This window comes from Magallana gigas, chromosome 1, assembly GCF_963853765.1.
Source record: "Magallana gigas chromosome 1, xbMagGiga1.1, whole genome shotgun sequence".
NCBI classification, from domain to species: Eukaryota; Metazoa; Mollusca; class Bivalvia; order Ostreida; family Ostreidae; genus Magallana; species Magallana gigas.
Window position 1 is genome coordinate 25323986 of NC_088853.1, and position 22228 is coordinate 25346213.

At 29.6% G+C, this 22228-nt stretch overlaps 1 protein-coding gene and 1 long non-coding RNA gene across 2 annotated transcripts; both read right to left on the reverse strand.

The window, feature by feature from the left end:
• Positions 1–6599: 6599 nt before the first annotated feature.
• On the reverse strand, positions 6600–12786 carry LOC105332875 (uncharacterized). Its single transcript, XM_020069159.3, has 6 exons — positions 12581–12786; positions 11697–11903; positions 9600–9860; positions 9275–9355; positions 9070–9184; positions 6600–7206 (listed from the first exon to the last, which is right to left on the reverse strand). Exons 1-6 carry the CDS (start codon positions 12636–12638, stop codon positions 7041–7043), a joined length of 888 nt encoding a protein of 295 aa, XP_019924718.3. The 5' UTR covers positions 12639–12786; the 3' UTR covers positions 6600–7040.
• Positions 12787–15447: 2661 nt separating this feature from the next.
• On the reverse strand, positions 15448–17202 carry LOC109619331 (uncharacterized). The gene is made up of 3 exons (XR_010711735.1): positions 17052–17202; positions 16245–16298; positions 15448–15767 (listed from the first exon to the last, which is right to left on the reverse strand). It is a non-coding gene; the product is annotated as an uncharacterized lncRNA (long non-coding RNA).
• Between the last annotated feature and the right edge of the window lie 5026 nt (positions 17203–22228).

Sequence of the window (22228 nt, forward strand, 5' to 3'; positions counted from 1 at the left end):
CTTTCAAATTAGGTTTTATGTTCATATGTTTTTTATAGATAAACTAAAACAAGGTGGCTAGTATACTTCTTTTTGATACGACTTTTGAATTACATTATATCTAATGATTAATTACTACATGTATATACGAACAAGCGAAGGACGATAACTCTATTTTGAAGAAGCAAGGTAAGATAACCACTACAATACGTAGGAAAAATGTATGAAAATGTTCTTCTCAAGAACCACTGCACCAGAAATGCCAATATTAAAACAAAGTCTTGTTTATATAGTGGAAATTCAAAATTGTAAAAAAAACGTGACTCCAAGATTAAAGCCGGGGCCGAGGCGGTGTTCAAAGTTTAAAATAGTAATACATAAAACAAATGTTTTAAAATGTTCTTTTCAAGAACCACTGCACCAGATATGGCAATACATACACAGAGGCTTGAAAATATAGTAAAGATTCTAAATTGAAAAAAAAGCGTGACTCATGGACCAAGACTTGGGCTCCAGGCGGGGTTGAAAGTTTATCATAAAATAACATAAGAAAAATGTTTTGAAAAAGTGATTAAAATTCGATAATCACTGCACCAAAAATGCCAACCATTACACAAAAGAAAACAATTAGCCCCATAACTCGGAAAAACCGAAAATACAAGAAAAGAGATGACTAAAGAGTCATATAAATTTTCATTCGTTTGTTGATAAAAAGCTTTTTGTTCTGATGTTACACGTGCAACAATGGGGGAATATAATAAGCATTGGAAATGAAATGCAATGAAAATCGGGAAAGTACGGCTAAAGATGTAACATTACCGGGACTTCATAAAAAAATTAACAAGGTGACGGTTTCACACCCCTCATGTTTTCTTTAAAAAAATCCAAATTAGAGACATCTTTCTTACATGCTATTGTTGTTTTTTAAAGTTTGAATTCTATATTAGAGCAAATAATTGCCAATAACTAATGTTTCTCATGTTTTTAATATGAGACTTTTAAAAATTGTATTATCCTTAAAATCCTTCTTAATAGACATCATACATGTATAATAAGATGTATCGAATGACCAGTCTTACTAAGCCGCAAAGTATCAAAATAAAAGAATAAAATGAAACAAAATAATAATCTACCGGATTTTATAATTTTAAAAATGATTTGTTTCAATTAGAGTCTTCTTGTCATCTGACATACTTCTTATATTAATATATTCATGAAATGTTGTCACAGTCAACCAGATCATATAATCAAATGATTCTATCATTTAAACTAAATTTGACCTTTTTGTTTTCGCAAAATGTCAGGTAATGGAGACTACCGTTTTTTTCAATTTACAGGATGGTAAAAATAATTGTTTTTTGCAGTTATGAAGACATGTCTTTAAGATATAAAGTTTCTATTCTTCAAATAAATAAAACAATATCGGAATGTCTGTAAGCTTATACTTCTAAACTGGAATAAAAATTTAAACTAAAATTGATATTGCTTAGCCCGCATGTCCTCTAATTTTCTTAAATTTTGAAGGTATTTTGATATTTTTTTTACGCTTTCAATATTGAAATATTTCCGACTTTTACACATTATGAAGACTCTATATCAAGAGAAAAATTGACATGAAAGCTTATTTATTGACTCCTTAATAAGAGAGAAAAACTTAAATTATTGATTTTTCTCACAAATATATTTATAAAATGAGCGCTTTAAAAAGTTAATAAAATGAAATTTGATAAAAAGAATAAGAAAGTGCTCACCAATGCAATCCACCTGCAAACAAGAACTAGCTTTACTTAATTAAATACGTTTATATTGAAGACTCGGAACTATATTGTTTTGAAAATGACAGGTTGATGTTTGATAAATAATTCGATAGTTTTATACCTGCCAACTTGGTTATAAAACTGAAAACTTTAACATTGATACTAGGATAAAAAAAAAGTATTAATATGGATGCTCATATATCAATCTTTGAAACTGTAGCAATTATTTTCACTGTTTGTGATTATATCCCATTGAAAAAAGATCGAGCCCTTTTTTTAACATTTTAGAATTCCCTTCAATGAAATAATGTTTCAAAACAAATTTGTTTAATCTATGTCCGGTGGTCTTATCATTAATGTTAAACACTGCACGTGAAAAGTTTATAGACGGATGGACAGACATATAGACAGACAGCCATGAAACTTTGGTTCTGGCAAGCTAAAAGCAACACCATTTATATAACAAAGATACTGAGTGTTAATATAAATTGCATACAATTGTAATTTCAAAACTATACAATCTTAGGTACAAATGATTTAAAGTATTTATTAATCTATTTGAATTTATTTGTCTTTCTATTTAGGAAAGTTCAAATATCAAAAGAAATATTGAGACTTTTTGTGATGATGCATCACATCATTATCATGGCTATTTTCATCACATCGAATTCAAAACAGCAGTTCTTAACGATACAAATAGTTTTACAAGACCGACAATAGGAAAAGAGTTGGATGCTCGCATAGAAAAAAGAAACGATAGCTTGGCAGGAAAAATCACATTGACGAAAAACACAACAACAACAATCATGGCAGATCTGAAAAAGAAGTTTGAATATATTCACAGAACCCTGCATTCGATTAGAGACAATTTAATGGGATTTAAATTTCCTTTCATGTGGAAAACAGGATACCCACTGCGATTGCTTCGGGTGTAATACCAAGTTGCGCTGGACTTCTAGGAAGTTTTCTGATCAATCGCATTGTTTCGAATTCTGGAATAATGATTGTCATTACAACTGCCGGAATATTAAGAGGAAAATTCATAAAATATAGTCTAAAAAGAGAACACTTTGAAATAATTAAAAATAGCATAAAAGCCTTTCTGGAAAGGGATTTGGAAAACGAAATTATTAAGATTAAAATAAACATCGTAACGATGAAAAATCAGCACGAATTTCTCAAATCTGAAGAAAACACTTTATCGTTATTGCAGTCAACTGTGATCCAGAAAATTGAATATCTACAGCAGATTGCGCGCATTGACATAACTACGGAATAAAAACAATTGAGGAATTATCAATAATCATCAAAACAACTGACTGAATAAATAAAATTTCGAGCAAAACCACACTGACAAATTCAAATGAATCTGAATAGAGGAATGGTCAACAATTAACTGATTGCAGTGTTTAGAGTCGTGAATTGACAACATATCATGCAGCCTTAGCGGACGTGCACACATTGTATTCTTTTAAACCATGGCCCATTTTTTAAATGTACATTATTGTAGCTAAAAGATGTGTCATAGAATCGCGTGTGTTTTTAATTATTTATTTGTTATTCACATAATATATATGCAATTACATGAAATCGAAAAAAATATATATGACCAGATAAGCTACTAGTTTACACAACAGACTGACATTTTATTTAAAAACTTTAATTTAAAGTTTTTTTTCTTTTAATTTACTTTGTTATTGTTATGCATTAAACGTCCATTACTTTGTAACATTTGTGTTGTTCCACATTTAAATACGAAATGTTACAATAATTTTAAGGTTTTTATGTAGATGTATAACATTAACACTTCTCTAATGCAAGGAATAGATAGAAATTTGTATGATTTTGATATTTGTATTACACTACAATATGAAGAAAAAAATTATGTCATATCTGTAGATCATAGTTAACAAACTACACTGTTTATGTATAAAAAGTATTTAAACAATATAACTTCTCTTCGAAATCATTGGTTTTGAACTCACTTGAGTCACTTTGTTCTTTCAAGTTTTATCCTTTGAAAGGGGCATAATCACAGTTTTGGTCAAAATTATTTCTTTTTTCCGTTTTTAATTTTTACAATACTTCAGACATGTCTAAAAGTCAACCAAAATTTAAGTATCAGTCGCCGTGTTATTACAAAGATACAGAGCTTACAATACTTTGCCATGAAAACAAAGGATGCATCATGTTTTTGTTTTAAGTTTCAAATATTGCAATGAAAATTCCAGTTTCAGAACAAAATTAAATGTAATAAACACTAGGAACTATTTTTTTATGTTTAAAATGAATAAGTAGAGAGAGAACTTACCGGTATATTAAACCAATATAAACAAAAACAGGGCACAAATTTTCTTTACATGAGCTAAAATATAGATCGGTTAGAGTGTAATACTTGACAATTCCGAAGGTTAGTCATCCGACTGCCGATCATTTGGACCCCAATATATTAGGTTCTAGTCCAGCAGGAACTATTATTTTCATTGACTTGCGCAAAGTTTTTAAATTTCACCCCCCCCCCCCCCAAAACCAAAAGAAAAGAATGATTTCTTTTTCGTTCATTATTAAGTTGTACGCATATTAGAATAGATTTTATCTTTCCATAATGATTATACATTAGTTTATATTGCTTTAATAACATTTATCAAGGTGCATGAAGGAAGCTTAATATTTCAATAATATAAAATAAATGGTAAAATTATAAAGAAAATTAAATAAGGATTCAAGGATTCAATCCAAACATCAAAATCAAAACTTGCAAGGATTGCAGGTGTTAAATTATAATTGCTATTAAGATATTTTTTTTTAGATATTTTATCGTAACTCTATTAATTGCTATTTCTTCATCATCACTATGGAAACAAACTTACGGTAATTAGAACTCTGAACACTGGCAAAGTTACATGAACATGAACATCTGATTTCTGTAAAATATAGAAAAATGTACAATTACTTAAATGGCTTCAAATATATGTTCATATTTATTAGCATTTACATTTTCAATTAGAATGTAATAGTATTGTTATTACAGATTATTTGTGGCAACAGTGAAGATAACTATGTGTTGGTATATATTTCATGGACAACCACATTTTGTAATTATTATACCTCATTAAAATAATTTTATCTAAGGTGTTATCCTATTGGTTTCAGACAATCACGTGTCGGGGCAATAAAGCTTCATATGTCCCTGTCATCGTCAGATTAATCATATATTTCACTTTTTTAAAGGCAACATGTTTTTTTTTTCATTCCATACATATGAAAAATCTTTAGGATGAGCATGCATACAATGGGATTAAACGATTAAATTCTTTTTAAAAAATCGCTACAAATACCTTTTATATAAAAAACTAACAGAAAGAAATCAGTTACATGAAACATTTACTACGTTATTGCTTTCCAATACATGTAACATAAAACCGCTTAGAACCCAGTGTATTAAATAATCACTTGTCATTCACCTATTAATAAACAATTCATTGCATTAACATTCAGGAGATACAAAGATTCATTCATCCACGGAAAATCATATTTCCCTTGGGCATTGCCCTTAAAAAAAATGATTTTCCCTGGATGAATAAATGTTTGTATTTCCCTCACAATCATGGGATAAATGTAGTATTAATATCGATATAATATCTGTAGATTGAATGTTAAATTCTGGTTTACTGAAAAAAAAAAAATTTTTATTGTGTTTCCAAAAGCAGTTAGGCCTATCACGTGAACGCAGAGACGTTATGTATGTCTCTGGTAAAGGAAATGCAAAATGACATATCTTTACACAGTGGTAACTAGTTTGTTTGTTTGATCCCTATCTCCACAACACACGCCAAACAATTAGCGGCGTCGGGTTCGGGTTCAAAGTCAGAGTAATATCGGATTAACATGCTTTTTGTTGCTTTCATTGTTTTCATAAGATCGCCAATCAATCCTTACCTAATACAATTCCACAGTGGTACACCAGTTGCGTTGAATATGTCTACTATCGATAATGAAAATAGTTCCGTCAATCACTGCACCATCATTCATTCAATCTATTCATTGCGATTGTCGAACGTGTCCTCTGGTACGCTTCGACAAAAACCGCCGAACGAAATTGAAAATTCCGAATTACAATGATTACGATTCTGCATTTATTCAATCAAATATATTTTTAAAATTTGGATTATTGTAACATTTGTACTTGAAAGCAGCGATTGTAGATCCCATGGTACATAATTTGGCGATTTTTGATTAATAATGTTAGCTATATATATTGCATATTATCTTATTTTCGGTAAAATGGTATTCCATAAAGGTGAGTACGTCAAAGAGAAGGTATTTGCAAAAATAGGTGTAAAATTTGTATATTCATTTTTTGTTCCTCTACCGAGGGACCATATTGCACAATAATCTTTGAACGCCCATAGCCGGTATTGGTCAGATAAGCGATGTGGCCCAAGTGCCTTTTCTTAAAAATTTAAATCACCCGAAAATGTAGCGTAAGAGAGGTTTTGCCAAAAATGTTTACATGTTCATACAAGCATTAAGCATATTACAAGTAACGCTGTCAACGTTGTGAATGCATCTATTAAAATAACACATTTAAGCTACATGCATACAAAAGGTATTGGCAACGAATGGTCCCACGTAAAAGAAAAATATTGTACTTCCTTTTTTTCATTATACTGTGAACTTCAACTACCTTTCTTTTTTTAAATGGGCCTTATCTCTTGTAATACGCACATCAGTTTATTTTGGTTAAAGCAATCCCAGTATGTTTAAGTTAAAGAAAAATGTAACTTAGCGATGCCGTTTAGAGTCGGCAGGTTTTAAGCAACATTGCTTCATAGAGAACAACGAAAGAAAAATGTTGTTATTGATGATTACCATTTTATAAAACGATATGTGGATGACATGGACTTCAACATCAACAAATTTGAATAAACAGAAATCATGAAAAAAGTCCCCACCCTCCAAATACATTTTTGAGACACTGTTACATGTAATGGTACATAATATATTTCTTTGACATATATACCTTTTCTTTTCCAGGTATTTGTCTATATAGTAAATTATATTATTTGATTACAAATCACTACATTATGTATCTGATCGATTAGCTTGACAAATTTGATACTTCATAAAATGAATTAAAACTCAAACGTTAAATTAGAATTTGATTAGATATGAAAATGCAAAATATTATGTACAAGTTAGAAGAAAAGAATTGTGCAAAATTCTGAGCAGTTTCTCGTTTTTAACCTTATATCAAAGGTTTCGTATAATATTAAACACGATTGTAACTGGTTATTGTGCTTTTTATTGCACTGTGAACCCAAGACTGGAACTATGAAGTTGGTCGTACTGAGATGGCCCAATGACCTGACCTAATTCTTGGTAAAGTGTGTTATGGATTTCTTGAGTTCCACAAGGCTTTTTCTCTTGGTTTACATCTCGTCTTCTGGATGTTCTGTGTCTCAAAATCCTAAAATGTTTATGTCGATTTTAAGTACAGTACGCAGTATATGGTTAATGATTAACATAAACTCATATATAATGATCAATAGGGTGATTTTTTTAAATTTCTTTAGATATCAGTGTAAACTTGGATAAATTCCTTCCACATAAGAGATTTCTTGAATAAATGTACATAGGATGACTATAAATTTATGTTTATTTTAAGAACAGTACGCAGTATATGGTTAATGATAAATATTAAAACATAGATGATGATCGATAAAGTTACTTTTAAAAATTTCAGTGTAACTGTGATATAATCATTTCCATAAGTGATTTCTTTCATCAATGTACAAAAGATGCTTATAAAGAGCTTTCATTTTGGGAAAATTAATGCAAAAATGACTAAATTCTAGTCATATACATTTTTATTGTATAATTGTAAAAAAACCCAGCTTGCGTCTATGTACTCGTTCGTATATTGGTTTTATCAATGCATTTTCTTCCTGAAAAGACCATATATGATAATTTTCCATATTGTTTTATAAGTGTTTCGAATACATTAATTTGTTATGGTATTTTTCCAAAGAATTGTTGTAAAATATATTTTTTCACCTATTTATTCTATTCATTTGTACACACTGGCAGTATATGATGTCATAGTGGCGCTATTTTCATAATTTCACTCAAATCTGTCAAAAAGTGGCAATTTTCTTATCGTTTTTCGAACGGGAAATAAAAAGTGCAGCTTTGATCAAGCAAATGTTTTGACACTTATTAGTTTTAGATACATCTCCAATGAAAATATTTTCTTTTTCTTTTTCAAGCATGCACTAAATGCCTCTGGAAAGAAAAATGCTCTAAAAATAAATCAGCATTTTCATGTTAAGCATACGAAAATGGTAGGTTAACTCCAAGTGGTTAACTTAATGATTTCATCTTTTTAAATTTTGGGCAATTAAATCAAGATGGGGATAATGAAGAAAATCTTTACGTGTAAATCTATACAGAGGAAGCAAAGAATCGTGGTAGAAATTAAGGTTATTCTATGGGGTCGCTTTATGCTCAAAACATTCATAGTCTTTTATATATAATTATTTTTTAACTGATATCTGTTTATGTTCAAAGTATGATAAATATTCGACATCAGAACTTTTGATAAGAACCTTTTATCTTCCAGGTATATATACTTTAAGCGTTGTATAAGATAAAAAAAAAAAGCATTGTTAGAATATGCAGTAACTGTAAATTACTTTTCTATCTATTACAAATAGTTGTTGTGTTACATGTATTTATACGGAATGTCCATTCAACTTAAAAAAGAGATACAGATATATATTTAAGCTGATGATATTAAGTAAATGTTAATATTATTTTATATAAGAAAAGCGCTTGCAAACTATCTTTCAAGGCGGACATTTACAACACGTATATCTTTCTACAATAAAATGTATGATTCTTAAATTAACAGTGTCATTGTATTGACCCCGTAATTATAAATATTTAAACAAATGAAAGTTTGATAATGGGTTTTAGACTTACTGAGGTTCAAAGTTTAAGAGGTATAAATTATTACTAATCGTTGAAGGCTTTAATAGTATATTTGAGTTTAAAATTTTGATATGACCTAAAGATTTGAAATGTATGAAGTATTTACAATGTCAAAATATCAGTTCTTACTATGAGAGGAACTTACATTTTTTTATTTCTTACATTGTTTTTCTTATGTTCATTATGGTATGATAAATTTTCAAAGATTTTCGTTTTTTATTCTCAAAAATAACTTTCACCCGAAAATCTCGCCTTTTTGTATTTGTGAAAATCTTTTGTTTTTAGTTCTGGTTGCGAAATGCTCGTATTATTATATCTGAAATAGGGTAAAACTACATACCAGACTAACAAAAATCCATTTATGATGAGACTCATGGACAAAACTGCACTAATGGCATACAAAATGAACATGTTTTCATCTTTCGAGTCCTGTTGTTTTGTAAGTCCAGTTAAGACTATTCAAAAAAATAATTAAATGACTTATTAAAAAAAATAGTTATGAAATATTGGAAATGCTTATCATTTTTCAGTCAAGTGTCACGTACCACATTCTCCGCTAACAATATTACATGATTGACATCCTCTACATAAAGTACAGTTGGCACCAAATCTACCAACTTCACATCCTAAAAACATTCAAAAAATACTTTTAAAAACAACCAAATCATAAGATTAAGCCATTAAATAATAAAAAAAAAATCAAAGGTCCTGAATCTACCAAAACAAATTATTAGTAGTCATAACGAAACTTCAAATGTGCTTTATTTAAAAACAATGATAAGTATGCTATATTGTTTGGTTGGCTGTTTGATTGTTTTGATATTTTTTTTATCAAATTTATTGGTGTTTTTAAGGAACAATTATATCTACCGAATACTTCTATCTCACATATTTCAAGGACAGCTCCTTCAGAAGGATCGTTTTCTGGAGAGATGTAATGGGACTCCACAATGACGTATCTTGCTGTGTAATTACATTGTATATCTCTTATTTTCTTTATACTCCGGGGTCCGACTGTTTCGGTTGTAGTATCGGTGTAACAACGGGTTCTCTGATCTGTTGTAGATTGTTTTGCTGGAACGTCGGAGACATCAAGATAGAACTGTCGAATATGTACCCCAGACCAATAGTCTGCAATAAGTTAATAGGTTTACTGATATTATTTCTGCATGCTGCCGTATATAGGTATATGTTGATAATGTATCCTTCACAATCGTTAAATTGTTAAGAGCCAGATAAAAATATAACATCATCAGATAAAAAAAATATCGTTTTATGTTATTTTTTATGAGGTTATTGAAGTTTATAAATCAATAAACATGTAAACATGGGCAGTTCTACATTGTTTATAAGTAATATATTTGCATTTCCACTGTTCTTTCCCACTGTATGTCAATACGGAGGAGCTGCAATTATATCTCTATAATCGCAATTGCTCTGTCTTTATACTATGACGTCATAAAGGTGTAACGTTATATTTACTTTTCCATGACGTTATAGATTTAAACCACTATACGATACATCATGTGTTTTTCTCCAACTCAATTAACATTGACGTATTTAATATTAAAACATGTTTTTGATAACATATCAAAGGAGTTACTGTTATAACATATCATTAATTCTGTTAACAAATCTATGTGAATTAAAAAGATACATTACAGTCTGAATGTTTACTTTTGATGTAATAGCTAAATGTAAAGGTCTAGGCTAATACAAGGTATTTGCGAGTAAAATGATGCAAATATAAGTAAAAAACAACGATTATTTAGTGAACATGGCGTTATGAATAGCAACTGCTCTGCTGGCATATTTTCCATGATGCGCTAGCGCGCATCATGGAATATGCCAACAGAGCAATTGCTATTCATAACGCCATGTTCACTAAATAACGTTGTTTATTTCTTAAATGTTTTATTCACTGTGGTTACGTGTATACAGTTCGTTATTATCGGCCACATGAGCGGCCTTTTTTTTTTATTTGTGGCTGTGTTAGACAGTGTACATTGAAAAATTAGACCTTGTTTCTATTCTTTAAGTTTTTTGTATGATTCGTAAATGAAATGTTGCAAACTTGTTTAATATTAAATTTATATAATCTAAATATATTTTTCGAACTCTTATAAATAATAATCAGAGATTGTAGTCGTTTTTGTTAATACAATTTGTGATTCATTCCTTATCAATCTTATTTAAATCAGATCACTGGTCCGTTTCTTATTTTTCTATTGTTGCTTTACGAGGGTCTGAAGAAATCCCGCTGTATGTCACCTCGTGGTGAACTTTGTTTTGACCAATCAAATTATCAATTCCATTCTTCAGTTGCGTGTTATGGAAGTTATACAATACAGTCTTTAGATTCCATGAGGGCGTCTTATGTCAACTTATGCTCGCTTCTCGCTCGCTGATAATGAAAGATCTGATAACAACGTTTTGCTATATACCTTCAGTTTTGCTTATATCCTGAATATACCGTTTCTTACACCTGCTTTGATTGGCTAAAAGAACTCATGATTATTCTAAAATCTAAGTACACCAGGAGGTGACCTCAAGAGGGGTTTCTTCAGATCATGAACGACAATAGAAATATAAGGAGGGGATCGAAATTCCGATTTTAATCAGTTTTTAAGGAAATAAATGTATAAAATATAAAAGCAATCGTTGTAAATATGAATTTTCCAATGATTGGTAATAGAAAGAAAACACTGATCATATTGACTAATACTTGCATACAAGAATGAGTTATTTGGTAGAAGCTATTTGAAAAGTAAATACAATGTTCAGTTGCTTCTACAGGGTAATTTCTCATCTATTTCTAAAGTTTAAAAGTTTGCTGGCGATTGAATGCTTTGCATACAAATTATCATTTTATATTTAAAAATTAAAAGGGTTCATCATATTCATTATTTATTCTACCTAGAAAAAAAAACGTAATATCAGAATGAAAATTAAAAAAAATAATAGTACCATCAGTTGGAAAATAGAGTTTTACATTCTTAATGCTAAATTGTTGTCCAAGATCCACTTGTAACCAAGCTTTAGGAAATTTATCAGCAGTGCGGCTACAACATCTTGCTTTAGATCTCTTATTGCCGTCTTTAGCAAAACCGACGCCTTGTTTAGGATAGGTAGAACTCTGAGTGAGTACTGTTGTCGGTCGTCTACAGAGATTTTCTGTTCAATAGCAAGATCAGTTTGTTATACTACAACTGTGAAATCATTAACATTTTTAGGGCAAATTTTCGTGAATTTGTTAACTTTTACTGGTTCGTGGTGACGTAATTTCGTGTATTTTTTTTTAACAACACAAGGAAATATGATTTTATAACACTATTTACTTATTTGTGGATGAGAGGTACCCAATAAATCCACGAACAATGAACCACCACTAAATCTAATTATTCCACAGTAACAAAAACCAACATGGAAATACACTTATGATTTTTCATCAATGATCAAGTCTCATGAGCGCTTATTTTGGGACAATAACAATAATACTCAAACATACACACTGTTTTACGAAGAAAATGTTGATTCTCATAACCTTAAAAATGAAAACGCCTAAAACTTTTTTAAATGCACGTCCATGAAATACCGAAAATAATTGATATATATATATATATATATATATATATATATATATATATATATATATATATATATATATATATATATATATATATATATATATATATCAACATATCAAACACAAGTGGAAAGAGGAGTGATCACTAAATTTCATATAGGTATTTCAATTCAAATGTGACTTATATTTGTTTTGATTATTTGTTTGAAGGAAAAAATAGACAAGAACAAAAAAAAACCCACAACAAACAAATAAACATGCTTACCATAAGAATAAATTAATCCTAAGAGTCCAATAAGAGCATTTAGATAAAGAACGTTCATTATTCTGTAGGAGGAATGTCGAGAAAGGCAGAACGGATAACCATAACACAATAAGTGTTAGTAGGTATAATTCGAAAGTAAAGTCAAATCACATGACGGGTTGTTTTACCTTGTGATATAGTACTAATTGTTTCCTTCCCTTTCCTTAAATATTAATAGCGTGTTTTATTTATACTTGCAACACTTATTATAACATGAAATGCACTTAAGAATTAGAGAGGATCATTTCAAGTTGTATTCCACACCGTCAAACCTCGAAATAACGACAACATTTTGTATGTAGACAGACGAATGAAAAACAACGAACAAAGTAATTTAAAAAAAATCCTAACATTTATATGTACAAAAATATCATTAAGTCCAGAAAATTTCAACTTAGGAGGAAGTTATTTCAGAGAAGCAATGCAACGTAAGTGATTATCAAGAATAACAAGGTCACCATGTCACATCTAAATTTCTTATTACCGTGCTTTTAAAGAGGTCCTTGATTATTTTCAAGTACTTTTGAGATATAAGTTTCGACCGACAAATCGTGGTTTACATGCATGTAACAGTCAATTCAGTTCCAACGATACTTGTATAACCTTGTTCACTTTGACTTTGAGACAGGCATCAAAGCTTGTTAATTTTAGAATGTACTTAAAAACGCCGTCTATTTAGTTTCTAAGTAGGTGTTTTAAAGACACCAATCAAGCCTACACTTGACAAATATAACGCAAAATATAATGCAAAGCTTCTAAAGAAAAAAAAATGAAGCTTAGAGTTTGATTATACTGTGCTTCTTTTTATCAATATCACCTTTTAAATACTCTTTAAAATTCTTCGCTTCACCCATGTTTACTTATAATATTTTGTTTCTATTCAATTTCAAACGGTTTCTTCTTCCCTCTGCAGAAATTTGAGCAAATCTCAACGCTGTCATTTTGTTCTGCCCCAGACACAACAATATGACGTGAATTCAAAGGGAACTACTCTAATTTTAAAATAATAACAAAAGGAAACTTCTCTTAATATTTTGAGAATTTACGGAGCACAGATTCTAGATCTGAGTTAGATAATATGAAATATCGAGATGAGTAGGCGAAAGCGGCGACCAATGTCATATTGTCTAATATTAATTCTCAACAAACTTATATAGAGATATATGAAGCAGTTATTTGCCAAGTTTAAACCAATGAAAGAATGTCATTTCAGTCTGAGGAAAACAAATTAAGGTGTTAAGAATTTACATTTTACTCGACGTGATTTCAAATAAAAGTATTTGAAATGAATGGTCGCATGTCAATTTTTTCAAAAGTATTATTTGAAGAAAAAAATATGATTAAGTTTTTTATAATGTACAACTTGATTATGTGTCAAAAAAAACACATCGTAAACGTTACTTACATAATGAATCGTAAAAGGACTATATATGGTTTTAGCCTAAAATGGCCCCCTAAAATGAACGTTGTCATTTTACTGTAATTCTTTGTTTTATTGGTACACATATACATTTGAAGTTTTTTCATAATTTTCATTTTGAATTTTATGCCCACAATTTAAAAATATGACATCATAAAGTTTACCTTTTCCCGCCATTTTCTCATTATTAGCATAAAACGGCTTGTTTTAAGGCAGTTTTTCTTTAAGGAAACATTGAGCGACTACTTGAACAAACAAAATATTTTCACCAAAGATGTATCTTTCCAATACTTATAAGTGACAAAAAGTTCGTTCTTGTTCAAAGAGTCGCTCAATATTTCCCATTCGAAAAAAGATAAGAAAAATGTCAATTTTTGGTTGATTTTGATTGAATTATAAAAATAGCGTCACTTCTGACGTTATATACTGCCAGTGAGTGCATGTAAATCAAATAAATAGGTGAAAAACATATTTCATGTCAACTCTTTTATAAAATAACACAACAAATTAATTTACCTGGATCATTTTAAAAATAGCGGATTTTGGGGGCCAAATTTGACTAATATCATATATAGTTCTTTCAGACACGTGGAATTAAATTCGTTTACAGTATATCTTTGTTTTTGTTTTTTTGTTTTTTTTTAGGGGGGGGGGGGGGTATGTGATTTGTTTTTGATTCTGTTTTGTTTTCTTTTTTTATTTGCATAATTTCATAATCCATATCTTTTTTTGAGGCGGGGCCATATATTTTTAACGCAGATTAACCTTTGAAAAAAAAATGTGTGACCTTTTCAACAACAATTACACTGGCTTTGCATGTCTTCTTAAGGTCACACGACACGTTCATCGAGTATCTTTTTGTATCTCCTAATAAATATTTCCAATATATTAATAATTTCAATATTAATAACCATTTTGTCAAACGATTAAAGTTTTATTTATATATATATAAATGCCTAGAAGGCCAAGTGGGTAGAACGGTGGCCTCTCACTGCCAGTAGCGTTGGATCCAGAGATCGTTAGTTCAAGCCCTGACCCTGGCCGAAGCTGAACTACCATATGGTAAATTTCCCTCTGCTGTATATTCATAATTTTAATGCTAGCAATACAAGCGGTTTTTTTTTTCAAGTAGATTATATAGGATATTGCATACTCTAGTATTTCGCCGAAATGACTGGTAAAGTATCCTAATTTTTTTGCAAGAAATCTTGTCAAAATAGTAGTAAATCAAAAACAAATTCCTTGAAAAAGTTATATGAAATTGAGGAACGTGTCGACTGACCATAATATTCTCCCTTCTGCTCTTTAAATATGAAATTTAATATACATATATAATGAACGTAGTTTTTTGTGTGTTTTAGCTTTATTGATAATTAAAGAGCCAACATTAATACAGTACAAATCTCCGTTCAGTTCGTTTTACATGTATGAAGCAAAAATACTAAACCAAAAAATAAATATACAAACCAATGCAAGTAATACCCAAAATAGTTAGAGCTATAACACAATGGACTGGTAGAATGATTCGAAGAAATAAAGTCCATAAGTATTATAAGATTAGGATTGGGATAAACGAACAATAAAATGCAGAACTCGTGGCAGCCGGCACCCAAGCACAGCTGTCGGTACTTGTATTACAGTCAGACTCAGTCGTGTGGACGAAACATCTGTAGCATGACGTTGGTGAAGGGGCTCCTGCGCAATACACTATCCCGGCATCAGAATAACCTAATGTAAAAAAAAAAACCAAACAAACAAACGTGTGAAATTTTCTCCCAAGTCTTGGGATAACTTTATTTTTAAAATGAACTTTTATTTCTAATCCTAATCATATAAAGGTTGCCTTTTAGCTTGTTCGAGTCAAATTTTTTTATGAATTTATAATAATAAACACCTTTTTACCAATCAGCATTTAGTTGTTTGCTGATTTGCATTAAATAATGCAATGTATATAGCATGTACGTAATTATACTCTGTTACCAGTTATTCGACTAACTGAGTTCATTTAGAATCTGACAATATGCTTCGTTTAATTTCAAGTTAAAGTATTAATTAACTTGTAACCAAATATCTAAAAAAATCTAAAATAATAAAAACATACATTTTTTTTTACAATAAACAACGATAAAAATAAACTTTTCTGATGAAGAATAATATGATCATACAACTAAAGCAAAAAATATTTATAAAATAAAAATGTCTTACCTGCTTTATAACCAGACTGTCGTATTGCATCTGCGTCGAAGCTAGTGCGGCTTTCTGATGACAACAAATAAACAGAATAAATGAATACATGTACTATTCTTCCGAGGTTTGGTTATTCTTTAACATTACAAAGCAAAAAAAAAAAGGAAAATGTAAGCTCATTAGACAATTATATAAGAACTGGAAAAAGTTGCTTGTACTTTCTAAATAAGGTTTACTTCTAGATTATTTTGGTGAAAAAAAATGGTATGTATTGGTTAAAATTTATTTGGGATCATTTCTAAATACCTAAACGTTCATTGTAATTTCCTAACAAAACTTTTGTAAAAAAAACCCATAATAATAATAAAGTTGTTTATCAATATTCTTGATAATCACGAATCATACATGATTTGTAGGGGAAAAAAACATACATTGTTTATTTTTGAGACAAACAAACCAGCTATAATTCAATAGTTTAAAATAAAATATATGAGACAGGTGAACAAAGTTAGCCTCAACATCATTGTTTTCCTTGTAACTGTAAAAAGAATTACAATTTAAACAAGTTATGTTATTGTCGTGTACAATATTGACTAGGTTGGATTATGATAGTACAAATAATGTAGATATTTTTGTTAAATTGGTGCATTTTTATTTTTTCCATCGACCTACATGTCAAACAGTTTAGAACGAGTATATTATCATATTACTATGAAAAGGCGCATAAAAGTTGTGTGAATTTGGATGTGGGAGTGTTGATAAGACTAATCACATGTTCATACACTGCATGTTTTATCTGACATCTGAAATAAAATAATATGTTACCTTTAATGTATAAACCAAGAAATGTGCAGAATGCGATGAAAACAACGAGGCAAACAACACCGAGGACAATCATTGCAATCTTTGAATTGAATGTCGATTTACCAAGACCATTCCCTATACAGAAATAGAAAAATGAGTGATACATACTGAAATTAAAAATATGTACTATTAGATAAATCAAAATATATTTCCATGCCTTTGGTGTTTCGTCTAGTTATTTGGGCGCATGGTGGTAAGTTATTTAAAAATTCCCCGTAACATTATAAATATGAACTTTTTGACAAATTATAGATAAAATGCAATTGAAGAAATGAAAGTTATTAATTATCGTGTATATAAAAGGAAACTACCTAATAATATATACCTAGATACATGACCTTAAATTTATTGTCAACAAACCATATATTTAGTTTTTAAATTAACTTCTGTGGTAAGATAAAAAAGAGTACAAATTAAACTGATAGAAAATAAATATAAATAACCAAACTATCCTGTTTAGAATTTTTAAAAAAATGTCATCTTACCATTTTTGATTTTGCTTGTATGAGGTGAAACTGAGGACATCATCTTTCAATCTTCACAAGAAAATATTCTATCTTTTGAAGAGTCAGGGTGCTTTTATAAGGAAACTTGTACATGTTGGCTTCAATATTTTTCCACCTCCATATTTCTGGTTCATTGATAAATAGGTGCTTTAAATGGGGTTTTACTTGTAAAGATATCGTCAAATACAATGATAAGAAAGCGTGAGAGAATTCGATTTGTGTTGTGTAGGTGCTACCGTTCTAGTGTGTTAAATATTTTTTTTTTACTTCAATTGATAAGCAGTGGTATATCTGTATGAAATAAAAAACATATATTGTTAGTTAAAAAAGAAACTAAATAAAATAAGATTTAATTTTTGTATGATCCTTGGTCCATGCTGATCATTTAATCCCACACATGTAATTTCTGTATATCTAAAAGACTAATTTTTTGTAAAATATGTTTACTATTAATGAATTATAAACCTTTAAAAATTGGTTAATATAATATTACCCGCCATTTGATCGAAAATAAAACCTTGCCAAAATTTTGATAAGTTTACAAATCAATAATTTATTGTTTTGATCAACACAACATATCATTGCGTACCATTGCGTTCTGTAAAATTATTTGATTAGAGTTTACATAATCTGATTTGTCATACACTAATTTTGCATCATCTTAAAACCTTTTATCGGCGTATAACATCTATTTATTTGCATTAATCTTATTCAGGTTATGTTTAAGTTTAATGCATGTCTATTATCATAACGCATTTCCTGGCTCCAAACATTTGGAAAATTATACTTAATTTAAATCTTGATGAATTATTTAATTAAAAATAATACCAGATATTTATAAAAGAGTAAAAGACATGTTCTTCTTGTTGCCCATTGATGAGAAATATACTTCTAAATACTTTGACAGGATTGTAAACTTTTTTATTATTATTATTATTTAAAACCATTAACAATGCTTGTATTTTCAGTAAACACTGCACGCTAAAAAAAATCATGCATATTTGTGTCTACAAGACATTTACTTCTAAGTGGTGCTATATAACACAGGTACTGGAACATTGGATCATTTTATTTGCCTGTATCGCTGGCCTCTCTAGTCATTTATTTAATGTAGTGATACAGAAAGTTAAGAAGCATATTTCCAAAAAAATATTGATGCTTTTTTTTCAAAATAAAAGATTTGAAAAAAAAACCACACTTTAAAATTATTACAAATTTAACAAATTGTTAAGGTGTGCATTTGCTTTCCTTATTGTGATTTGTTTGCTTGTTTGTTTGTTTGTTTGTTTGTTTGTTTTTATTTTACTTGCAATTTTTGAAACTCATTCACGAAGGTTAATACTATAAGGCCCACCTGGAACCGTATATTTTTTGTGATAAAATTTTTATGAGATGATGTTAATCGTTCAGAGTCATTGTTTGTCAATTATATAAATGAATTTTAATTTTAACATCATCCAAACAACAATTACTTTATCAGGGAAACAACCTAAAATTTATTACATGATAACAATTGCTTACGAAGAAATATGACAGACACGATGGTTTTACCCGTTTGACATTTCAATTTAAGGTGGAATAACACACCATCACAAAATGGCTGACCGCTGATCGACATTTCGTTTTATAAAAACGATTTTATGGACTGAAACATGTAACTTATTCCATAGCCGAGTGAATAAAGTGTCGGACTTGTGATCCGTTCATCCCGACTTCGAATCATGCAGAGGCTTTTGATGTAACTTACTGGAATATTTATTTTAGATTTTAAGATTTTATTACGCTTATTTAACATAAATTTGACAGTTTGCAAATCAGTCACCAAACCAGGAAGATCTAGTGAAAAAACGGTCTGGGTATAAAGTGATGAAATATAAGCAAGAAAAAAAACCAGCTTTACAATAAAACCCACACATTTTAACAAATGTATTGCTTCAGAAAATCGTCAATCTGTATTCAACTGCATAATGAACATGTAATTGTATATAAACATATGGTTGAAGCTAGTGTCTTTAGATCAAGACACGGAACAATAAGTTAAGATGTCCTTGAAAATCAGTGCATCATTGAAAGCAATCAACTTAAACGTTTAGAGATTTTAATTTTCTAACCCGTCGCATGGTAAACCAAGCATCACTAATGTGTTGGGGTAAATGTAGGAAAAGTATTGTTTGAAAACTCTTGACGGCAATAAATATTGAGACCTACGCAGATACGCAGATAAACCTTTTACACATTCATCATATTTTTTTTAATAAGTTGGTTAATGTAGGTGGTAACCCAGTCAAAATTATGAGCTTTCACCGATACTTTTTTTTCAAGGTCGTTTGTGATAATGTATTACGATTTAAAAATCAAAATTTAAAGTACGAATGTACTCAAATGTTCAACTACTTGTTAACCCTGTATAAACCAATCAATCCTGAGTTATTCAGTGTATTCGAAAATTTTATAGATTAATGTACAAAGACTTTAGACCATCAGGAAAAGAAACACAAATCTGCATACCCTGTGTATTTGTTTTAGATAAAATCCGATTACCATTGTCACAAGTTGATTTTTAAACGCAGCTATGGTCTTCATTGTTTACATACTGTTCAAATGTCAAAACTCTGAATAGTTCATTTTTCATTTTTGTTTTCCATATGTTTAAGACGATTTACCACAGACGTAGTGTAATATCATTTAGCATAGCGTTTTAACAATGTGAATCTTTCTCATCCCTCACATCCGAGTACCCATGTTAACTTATACCGGCGAGTATAATATCATATCATTTGCATTCCTCAAGTTAGAAATAACCAAAACTTTTTGACATACGTTTATAATTACATTCGCATTCGCTTATATTGTATTTTTGTGATTTCTTTTAGTGAATATATTTCAGTTTATTAGATAGCAATATAGCGGATTGAACAAAAAATGTTTTATGTAAATGATATCCTTTGATATACTAAGGCCTATACCTTGGTTAAATACACAAATGGTACAAATGATCATTGAAGAAATAAAAAACCTCCCAATAGAAAAATATAAAAGTAAGGTGTGAGAACCAAACGATAATTTATTTTACCTGTATACTGTTTAAAGATATTTTGGTTGTGAAAAAGTGTCCCGACAAATTATTTTTACTGCAAATCAAACACATTTCATTTAATCCTCAATATTAAAAACTTTGTTGGTTTCAAATTGGAATATTTGACATAATTACAATTTGTCTGAGTTGTCTGTTTCAGTATCCATAAACTGTTTCGTGTAAAAGCATCAAGTTTTGTTGCAGTCGTAGACCGTCTTCTGTTTAGGCTGACTGATTATAAAAGGTAAAAAAAAAAGATTGTAATCCTGTAATTAAAAAAAATAAAAATAAAACATGGGTTGATCGAAATCAATTAAAACAAATCCCCATGTTTATATAAAAAAATAGAATTAATAGGAAAAACACAGAAATATTCTTCTAGATATACTTCAACTCATTGGCAAGTCCCTACTGACCCGTGCATATGTGTCAATTAAAGCATATAAATCACTTCAAAGAAAGTAGGCTATCAAAGAAGATTGCTCTCGGATGAGTACTGAAGTTTATTATGATTATTTGACAATGTATGCCGTTGAATGACTTCAAGGGAAATTAGGCTATCAAAAACATTTAACGACACGGATCGATACATCTGTCCTTGTACGACATTCAATCCACGAACAATGTAGTGTGGGACGACTGATCTTTTCTAATAGATATAAAAATTCCACAAAACAAACCGAGCATTGAGTCCACAATTAAAGTGAAAGTACAGGTAGCAATAATTCATGTAGCGTAATTGACCTTAATGGATCGATTCTTATAAGATTGAACTGTTGACGTAGGTTTGAGAAATCCGTGCTTAACTCAAACACATGTGTAATTGATTAAAAAAAAGAAATGAACCAATCGAATGAGGTTTCATTCAGTTACTTTCAGTTTCTAATTATATCTATATTGTTATTTTTTTTAAAATAAAGAGTAATATACGATTTTCAAACCATCACTTTTAATGAATAAATAAAAAATTAAATATGGTAATCAAAATTGAACAAAATAATGCATTATATAGCAAAATTCGATTATAATGTTTTAGGGCTATAAGAATAAATATTCATGCCGCGACAAATTTCTTATATATATAAAAAACCCATGTAAATTGAATATGGTAGTATCGAATGTACGCGGTTATAACGCATTAAAAGCTATAACAGAGTAAGTTGTATACCCCCGCTTGCAACATTGTAACGTTTTTAATCATTTACACAATAAGATTATTCAAAACAAATATCTTTGAAGATACATGCAAGTTTAACGTGCATAAATAAGATACTGAAATACATATTTTTTATAGCCTTTTTCAATAAATTGAAGAGAAAATGTAATATTAACTTTTTGTTAATGAGAGTGATATTGATTTTGTTAAAAACGATAGTTAAAAGTATTGTCAACTGAATACAATGTCCTTACAAATTCTGTGAAAACAAACATGCATAACCTTATACAGCTTTAACGAATTTTTTTTCTGCGGTCCTTTTATACTATTAAAAAAATCGGGTAAAAAACTATTGTTATCAGAGATTATTGTAATATATACCGTACCTTTAACCACATGA